This window comes from Montipora capricornis, chromosome 5 (assembly GCF_036669925.1).
Source record: "Montipora capricornis isolate CH-2021 chromosome 5, ASM3666992v2, whole genome shotgun sequence".
In the NCBI taxonomy this organism is placed as follows: Eukaryota; Metazoa; Cnidaria; class Anthozoa; order Scleractinia; family Acroporidae; genus Montipora; species Montipora capricornis.
Window position 1 is genome coordinate 10,409,351 of NC_090887.1, and position 10,000 is coordinate 10,419,350.

At 38.8% G+C, this 10,000-nt stretch overlaps 2 protein-coding genes across 3 annotated transcripts in view; both read left to right on the plus strand.

Annotated features, from left to right (window-relative positions):
• Positions 1–136, plus strand: part of LOC138049476 (alpha-1,6-mannosylglycoprotein 6-beta-N-acetylglucosaminyltransferase A-like) — a 29,853-nt gene extending 29,717 nt beyond the window's left edge. Inside the window, exon 18 of the mRNA XM_068895766.1 lies at positions 1–136. This exon is cut by the window's left edge and continues 1,406 nt beyond it. The gene's annotated coding sequence lies outside the window, so the exon portion shown is untranslated.
• Positions 137–7,721: 7,585 nt separating this feature from the next.
• The window catches only part of LOC138049475 (uncharacterized), a 9,878-nt gene continuing 7,599 nt past the window's right edge, over positions 7,722–10,000 (plus strand). The window contains exon 1 of one of the 2 annotated variants that reach the window (XM_068895764.1): positions 7,722–7,897. In XM_068895764.1, coding sequence (XP_068751865.1) covers positions 7,723–7,897 — 175 coding nt within the window. In that variant the 5' untranslated portion in view covers position 7,722. Of the gene's footprint in view, positions 7,898–8,861; positions 9,284–10,000 lie in introns of those variants that run through there. The other variant, XM_068895765.1, reaches the window with a different exon arrangement.

Consider the following 10,000-nt stretch of genomic DNA (forward strand, 5'->3'; position numbering starts at 1 on the left):
GTTGTTCACACAGAAGAACAAAAGAAATGTTGGATGATGACAACAACTGCTTTATTTAAACTCGAATTTAAAATAGCAATTAATAAAGGATTGCTAATGTATTCGAGAAAATAAAATGCACAAAATTGAAAGGAAAGTGATGTTGAAAACAATGTCTGGTGGAAGTCAAACTTCGTTTAACATGGTGGCCGACATGGTCCCAGGCTCTCCGCAAAAACGAACATTTCATTTGATTTGATCTCTATACAGTGTCCCCAAGCGCTAAATACACTTATTTATTTATTTGTTTTTGACACTTAAATAAAGTTGATTATCATGATCATGATTAACTAAACACAATAAACAGACTGGAGTACAAGAAGGCATACTTGCTAATTTACAATTCTTTTCATTAAGTCTCACGCATAGAGCGAGTCAAAGGAGCTCTTAGCATCCTCGCGTTAACGTAAAACGGGAAACGGGAAACGGGAAACGGGAAACGGGAAACTGCAGGCTGCTAAAAAAGGTTCTTTCTCTACGAGGGTAACAGGAGACAGTGAACTACAGTTACTTACAAATTTGTGGTCCTCGGTGCGCACCTCAGTTGTATCCCCATTCTTTCGTCAATGCTCCGTTTTACGGGTATTCAAAGCCACAGCCACACGGATCAGATGAAAGTCGAAACAGACGTCGATGCAATGAGACGGGGATCGAACTGGCGACCCCAGCTCAGACGACCGCGTAGTAACCGACTGAGCTACGCCTGTCTTTACTTGTCATAAAAACGTGAATTTCCGTAACTAACAAACAAGATATTAGCTGATATCAAATAATTTTCTTCCATTTTTGGCAAAACGCAAATTTTCTTCCGACGTTTGCCATTTTTCCATAAATATGATGCTTAAGGCCCGATTCAAACGCCGTACTTTTCATGAGTCGAACTTAATTCGAGTTTCATCCGAAACAACTTACAGTGCAACGCACCTCACCGTGGCCACCCAACAAACTTTCACATTTGACACCTACGTGTAAATACGTCAACTTAACAACCCATTCAACGGTGTTCAACTTACAACCGTGCAAGCTTTGCAAGGAGTCGTGACTGTAAATCAAATTCGCACACCCTGATTGGCGGATAATTTGTAAAAAAACTTTGTTAGGTGGCCACGGTTAGGCGCGTCGCACTGTAAAGAAAAGTACGCCTGTTGATTCAGACGTCGAACTTAATTGGCCGATCCGCTACAGTTCCTAAGACATTTCCAATAAAGCCAATTCATGTTGTCAGCGGTTTTTAAGTTGAAGGCAAAATATGGTTTATGCATCAAGTTCGACACATGGAAAGTTCGACGTCTGAATCAAAGCCGATCCCTGGTCGTGCTAAAGCCGAAATTCCCGGCTAGGCAAGGCGAAAAGAACGGCTCAGCCGTTCCAAGTTAAAATAGCCGTTCCTAATTGATTTAGACGCCAAACTTTTCAAGTAATTAATTCAATGTATTAAAAGTACGGTGTCTGAATCAAGCGTAAATCTCTCTATTACAATGCCAAATGTCGTTACCTATTTTGTTGTTTCCCCTTATAACCGATACTTGTCCGTCAGGGGCTTTCCTCAGATAAGATTCTCGAAATACCCGTGACTCATATTCTTCATCGAGGCTTTCCGGGTTATGAAACCGTCCTATTGGAAGCCAAGGGCAACTCCTTGACAAGAAACATTCTCTTATGTATTTTTTCATCGTCAATGTTCGTTTTTAATGATTCTTGCGCATGCAGCTTTGAAATTTTCGCTTTAAGATCGTCATTTTGATCCCGAAGTAACTCTAAGAATCTGTCTTTTCGCTGTACTGCCATCCGCAATCTCATGGACTCGTTAATGCAAGACGAAAGACTGTTAGAGTACATGATATAGATCACAAGTGACCATATGACTGCAGCTGATGTAATTGTAATATTCATTCGTCCCCAAGAAACCATTTTTCTTTCACCGCACGATGCGACGGCTCGAATTCCAAGTCAACTTCGTACATCTTGTCTCCAAATTTCCTGAGCTCTTGTTGTATTTCTAAAGCAAGGACCCATTTCGCGCGCGTGAAATTATTTCTCAAGTTTACCAATGCTTTTAGAATTTAAAAAGCCACTATCAAGTGTTTTGACACCTAATTTTCTGACGGTTTATCCCGCGCTAACAGTCAAATCTTTTCAAGGATTTGCCACGAAGTAAATATACCTGAAAAAAGAAGCAATCAGTTAATGTTTAAGCAGACAATACTGGAAAACGATTTTTGGGGAGATATCTGTTTTTCGCACCTTTTTGTTTCGTTTTTCAAATTAAAAATCAAATCACATGAAAATCCACTGATTTCGTCAGTTGCCAAGCAACCGGTTTAAGGTACTAAGTATGCGCAGGGGCAGAAATCTCCTATTTTGTTATCCTGAAAGCATTTTCGTCGACAAAACAGTGATTGTTACAGTCAGTGCACAAGGAAAACGACGTCCGCTGGCTTCTGGCAAGTAGTTGGCACATAACGGACTTCCGGATCTTCTTCGCAGTCTCAGAACTTTGACGAAATATTGGTTGCCAACCGTTACAAAAAGGCCTTTAAATCTTGGAACTGTTCAAGGTGCACGGCCTCTCGGGACGAGATTTACCACTGATATCAAAGAGGACATCGTTTTGAGGGGAAGATGATCAAAGAATTGCATAAAACATTTTGCAGCAAGTTATAATTTTCTCATGTAGGACCAAGGCCAACGACGGCGTCGTGTCGAACGAAACCGCAAAAAATAACACCAAATTGGTTTAACGAGCGCTGCACGCCCCGCACGTGCGTTTTTACATTTTGGTACCTTTCTTCAAAACAACAACGTGATATGGCCAGGGGCCCGTTTCTCGAAAATCCCGAAACTCTCGGATTTTTTTCGGGTGTCACAGGCCGTGTTTTCACGAGCGGTTTTTCAGGTGGCTTAGCGAGTGACAACCGTGACAACCGTGGAAACGGTTCCTTTCCCAACTTGCTTAAAGTTAAGCAAGTGGGCAAGTGCCACCAAATCAGGCAGCTTAAGCGAGTTGGCAATTACTTTCGACCAATTAGGAGGCGCTTCCGGTTATTCAAATCGGAAATACAACAGGGGTACTTTTTTATTTATTTTTATCATTGTATTGGCACGTGCTCACTCATTTAATCTTACCCGTGAAAACACGTATTATTTTTAGGTCGCTTACAAACAAATCACTTTCAGGAATGATAAGCGAGGCAACGGCTGTCGTGAAAACACGGCCACATTTCCCTCTATATGGTAAGAACGGAGAGATTTAAAGTCAAGAAACTTTACCATCATTTTGCTTTTTGTTAACTTGAAACCATGTTAAAAGTCCAGCTTATGAAAACAAGCTTGAGGCAGTTTCGTATATTATGGGTTTTCGGACCCGAACGTTATCGGGACTTTCGAGAAACGGGCCCCAGATTAGACAGTTGTAGAAATGACGACGGACATGGACACCCTTAACGCCACAACTGAAAATAACAATATCATTGGTTAAAAGAGGAAACACAATAGTGATGCACGTGCAGCACGCATTTTACAACATATTTCTGCGGTAATCTCGATCTCGTACCCAGAGTTCTCGGGCTTTTTGGTCAGCGGGTGAGCGCCCGCTGACCAAAAATTCTGAGGACTCTAGGTACAAGATTGCGGTAATCTACGAAACAACGACGTCAAATACACCTTATTCCAAAATGGCCGCCATTTAGATATTCTTTTGTTTTTATTCAAATTAGACCTTGATGCCTCGTTCAAGGCAAAATATTCTTTTGAATTTTCAGCTCAAGAACGAGGCATCAAGGGGCTAATTTGAATAAAAACAAAAGAATATCTAAATGGCGGCCATTTTGGAATAAGGTGTATTTGACGTCGTTGTTTGGTAGATTACCGCAATCTCGTACCCAGAGTCCTCGGAATTTTTGGTCAGCGGGCGCTCACCCGCTGACCAAAAAGCCTGAAAATAAATTGGTACTAGCAAAAGTGGCTTCATCGTAAAAATAGAGATTAAAACGTTCACATTTGTATGCTTACGTTGTCGTTAAAACCTCAAAATGTTGGGATTGCTTATCTCCCCTGCATTTGATTATAATTCTGTTTAGCTTGGACTTAAATTATAAATTCAAATGTAACTTTTCCTCAAGCCGACAATAATCTCGAATATCGATTGCCAAGGTACCAAACATCTTTTGGTCCAAATTTAATAGTGTCGTCTTTCGCGAGTAATCAAAAATATTTATCACATAGCGATCAATTACACGGTCCATGGAAAATTATAAAAAAAATTTCTTCTTCTTATCATTTTAAATAGGGCAGATAATTTATTTAAATTAATAATTCAACATGAGAAAATTAATTGAAGCCCACAAATTTAATATTGATTTTCTGGTTGGCTGGTAGTGCCTTTACTGTGTTTTTCTATCTGTATTTTAATCAGCCTATCCGTCGAAAAATAAATGAAACATCAACAATCTGCAGATTTATAATTTGCTCAAAATGGTGACAAAAACTTACACTTTGTTATTCAACTGTTACGAAATACAGTTTAAATAAACATCGAATTACAAATTCAGCGCGAAAACATTTTGTGATTCCTTGTTCTTATGATCGAAGATCTTTTTCAATCAATAAATTATTTTTCCCTTCCTCTTAAAACAGAAAGAAAATTCGTAATTTTGAAATTGTACTAAACTTGCAACACGTACTAGGAAGGTTATTTTTTCAATGTTAGTACATTTTTTTAATGTTAGTACATTTATTCCAAAAACAGCCTCACGTTACTTCTTAATTAAACATCTTTTTCGCTGCCATAAAATAGAACTTACCATTTCCAGTATTTTTGCTTCAGAACATAGCGTTTGATATAAGTGGCTTTTGAGAGCAGAAAGACTGGAACATTATTAATCGGCAGACTTTAAAATAGCCTCCTCCCTTTAAGATTATTTAAGTGACAGCATCAAAATCGTATTTTTGTTAACATACCTTTTTCAGAAACTGGTTTTCGCGCTCCAAACTTTGCTATAAACGGAACACGGCGAATAATGTTTCTGCATTTATAATTGAACAGCTTTGGGCCAGTCTGTTAAATGTGTAAATAAAACAAGGCTTTACGGTTTCTTAAAAGCCCTGTGGTGATAAAAAGCAACTATTGGAAGCAAATCGTGTGTGGGAAGAGAAACAGCTGGATCTAAAATCATGACTTATTTTAAAACCTCAAATTTAAGACGAAATAGGACGAAAAAGTCGCAGTTATTATTTTAAGATCATTTCCATAAATGCCGACCTCCTATCCATTCTTTCATATTTGTTAATTCGACCTACTGCCCTCATTTTGAAATTTGCTCTTCCTAGCGACGCTAGAAAGGGTTATTAGCATTAAACAGAAGACAATTTTATTTGTACGAATACCTGTCACCTCGCCTACGGTTAAACTCATTACTGATTCATTGCCACGTTGAAGAATTACTCTAAGAAAAATTGTGAACACAAATCAGTCGAGCTGGGCCCGGTTGTTCGAAAGCCGATTAACTTAATCCAGGATTAGTGTAAACTTTTGTTTCATGTTTTCAACTTTTTGGTGAGAATTTCTTTCGTTTACTTTTGTTTTACGAGATTGACTTCTTCTAATGTGAAGTTTTGGACGAATACCTTTATTTGTACGAATACCTGTCACCTCGCCTACGGTTAAACTCATTACTGATTCATTGCCACGTTGAAGAATTACTCTAAGAAAAATTGTGAACACAAATCAGTCGAGCTGGGCCCGGTTGTTCGAAAGCCGATTAACTTTTGTTTCATGTTTTCAACTTTTTGGTGAGAATTTCTTTCGTTTACTGTTGTTTTACAAGATTGACTTCTTCTAATGTAAAGTTTTGCCAAATATCAGCGTTGAACAGCATTTAGGAGAAGAGAAATAAACTCCTTGGTTAATTTTTAATCTGGGATTAGCGTTAATCGGCTTTTGAAAAACCGGGCCCTGGCTGTTAAACCGAAACTATGCCCGAAAATAGAAACGCCCCATAGACTTGCTCAGAGCTCAAGTTTTTTCGTTGCCAGCTGCGCTATTAGACAGACCGTATTCAGAAATGGAGGCCAAGAAATTATTCTTTTGGCTTTGTGCTAATCATCCTCACTAGCCTCCGTTTGGAGCAAACGTTCTTTTGAATTTGTTCGTGCTAACGAGGCTAGTGAGAATGATTAGCATAAAGACAAAAGAATAAAATTTCGCACAAATTTTATACAGGAATGTTAATCCTGATGTGCTGTTTTTTGAAACATCAAATCATTCGAAATCAAGTTATGACGCGTGGAAATCCAAACCGTAGGAGACACAGAGGGCTCGCAGATACAATCCATACTCCTGAAGCCTTCCAAGACCTAACCAGTCTTGGTTTGAGATTCAGTACGCCGACCGAAGAATTCCCGTTTTTCGAAAACATCTTTGAATTTGATGTCTCGTTGAATGTATTGTGACTGGTCGTGACACGTCAAAATACACGTTTGCGTGACTGTACCACAAGTTTTTCATTTCACCAATTTTTGTCCTGTTTTTACCTGGGACAAAATTTGTCAGCTTCCACCAAAAATTGTCAAGTCGGGACAATCCATCCGCAATTGTAAAACGCTGTTTCGGACCACAAATTGCCAAAAAAAAAACAATCTTGTCGCCAGTGCAGAAAGGCGAACCAAGATTGTGAATCGCGTGACTTGGAGGCGAGGAAACACGAGCGAATACGTAACGTAACTCGCTTTGTGGATTAACATATGACACTGCAAATATTTTTACAGACATAACAACCGCAGATTACGAGTTCTGCTACATTACTGGGGGCTTCAAAACAGGATTATCTCAGCGAAAACCGCTCATGGCTCTGCGATTCAACAATACCAATAAAATCAAAGCTTACAACTAGACAGTGACTAGAGGCCCGATCAGCAGAAGTCCGAATTATATATATTGTATAGGTTGTTATTTTTAAAATATATATTGTACCTTTTTGAGTGTTTCAAAAGGTTCATCGATATCAGAGAATCCCAGGGGGTTTTAAAATCAAGTGTTTTCATTAATGAGACTACATTATTTAAGCCGGTATATACTTCCCAGTATTTTACGTAACGATGTTTGGCAATCTTTTATGTCGCATGCATTAAGACAGACATACGGAGTGCTTAGCTCAGGCTGCTAAGCATTTTGGAAACATTACTAGGACAGGTCACAGAGTGATATTTAAATCTTTATGGGGATGCCAGGTGCGAATTTAAGTGGAGATTGCATAACTTGAAAGAGAACAAAATCGAGACTTGTTCTGAAAGAACAAATACAACCGATATGAGATCTGTCAAACGATAAAAAAACGATATTTTCGATTATAAGGGAGAAAAATTGTCTTACTTTGAAAGCCACTCGACGAAGTTAGCCCTTACATATTACCTGTGCGCCCGGTTTTCAATGATTTCAAGATGCTCCGTATTTTCAGCGTCATTCCTGAAGGGTTAGAAAAGACCAATCGATCTTACTTTCGACCATGTGATACACACAGATGGCTGCTCCTTCCATTGCCAGTCAACGCATATACTAGTGACAATTTATTGTGACACTTCAGGACAAGTTACATAAGAAAGAAGTGGACGCGCGCAAATTTGTACTCTTCCACTTCAGTCAATCTTACATGTAACGAGGTTGTCCTTCTTGAAAATCTTTGTGTAATGACGACCAAGACGAGAACTTATGGCCGAGGAATCTTGCGCTTTACTTCATGGGAGCCATGCAGACTACCAGGGCATATAAAAACGAGCGCTTGTCAGACGCACCTCGCTGAACAAAGTGACCACGTGAATTCTGCGAAAACTGTCGCCATGCAAATTACGTCTGTAAATGGAGGTAAAATGACTGTTTAAGACGTAAACAAAACATTTGTAAGGATCAAATTAATCAAGGTCACGATTTCTTTGCTTCTAAAAGCACATTTATCCATGCCTCGATTTTCTTGGTGAGGTTGCTCTCACACAAAGTCATGTATGGGCACTTTGAAGTAACAAAAAAATTATAATAATAATTTAAAAAAAAAAAAAAATAATAATAATAATAAAAATAATAATAATAATAATAATAATAATAATTTATTCATTTATATAGCGGATATATACAAAGTTCTATACCGCTTTACAGTTATAAAATTAAAATTATGGCAAAACTAAATATATATTAATTTAAACTAAAATTAGGCATAGACTTAAAAAATAATAAAAAACTAACTAAAAGCAATTCTAAAAAGATGAGTTTTTAAATGTGATTTAAACACAGCCACAGAAGGAGTTAACTTAATTTCAAGGGGTAAATCTTTCCATCACTTGGGGGCATCAACTGAGAAGGCTCTATCTCCATAAGATTTTAGACGTACCCTAGGAACTTCCAGAAGATATTTTCCAGCACATCATAAACTCCTTGGTGGGTTATAGTGGACTAAGAGTTGAGTAATGTAGGAAGGAGCCAGGTTATTAATTGCCTTGTAAGTCAATAGTAAGCCTTTAAAAAGGATTCGCCGATCTGCTGGAAGCCAATGCATTTGCCTTGACAATAGGACTTACATTCGCAGCCCTAGGCTGTTGAGCTACGAGGTGCACAGCGCAATTTTGAATGCATTGAAGCTTGGTGATTAAATACTTCAGTGACCCCATGAGCAGTGAGTTGCAATTGTCCAATCGACAAGTAACAAAGGCACGAACAAGAGTTTTTGTGCTCTTGACAGTTAAGTACTCCCTAACCTTAACAATGTTCCATAAATGAAGCAGAGCAGACTTACAAATCAAATTTACTTGCTTATCTAGCGAGAAAAGTTTGATCAAAAACCACTCCTATGTTCCTGGCTGCATTAGACAGATGGACATGACAATCACCAACCGGGATGCTATCTAATGAAGGACACCGGAGATGCTTGGAACCAATAACAAGCAGCTCAGTCTTATCTCTGTTCAATTTGAGTTTGTTACGAGCCATCCAACGATCAATGTCACGAACACAAGATTAGATGTGAGTAACCGAGCTAACCTGATCATCCCCGTCTAGGGAATTGAAAGACAGATACAACTGGGTGTCATCGGCGTAAAAATGAAAGCCCATGTTGTACCGCCTGACAATATCTCCAAGCGGTGAGGTGTAAAGCAGATATAATATTGGTCCCAGCACCAACCCCTGAGGCATTCCGCATGACAATGGCCGTGTGGCAGATGCCGACAAAATGCCAACAAAATGAAATCTGTCACTCAGGTAAGATTTAAACCAGGCCAATGCCGAGTCGCATATACCGAAACGATTGCCTAATCTGTTTAAAAGTATTAAAGTGTGGAGATCAACCAGAGCCTCATTGGCTGTCAAGACAAAGGGTCTTTGGTTCCTGTTGTTGGCACATTTGAATAACTAAATCATTGTTTGTTAACAGATATCTTTCCTATAGGTGTTTGAAAACCATCTGTCATATGCTTACCTAGATAAAACTTTGTTTTGGACTTCACTTAGCCACTAACCCTTGGCTGTGTACATTTTGTAGTTCGAGTAAAAACACTTTTTTACAGGTCCTTTTGAACTAAAGTTTAACAGCAATAAATGACATCAACAAGATAATGTTTTTGTTATCATAATAATATAATTTTAATATTATTGGTGTTGTTTTGATAAAGTAGAGGCCATTGGTGCGGTGATCAGCACTTCTGACTCTTGACCCCAGGGACGCTAGTTCAAGTTCTTGCTCAGTGAGATGCCATGTTGTTTCATTAGACAAGAAACTTTCCTCCACAATGCCCCTCTCGACCCAAGTGTATAAATGGGTACATATTGCTGGGGGTAAAACCCTGCGTTGGACCAGTATCTTGTCCAGGGGGGGAATAGCAATACTCTCTGTCACTTCATGCTACTTGAAACCAAGATAATCTGCGGCCATGAGTGGCTGCGTGGGCTTGTGTGTGACTTTACTTCTTAACCGTTTTA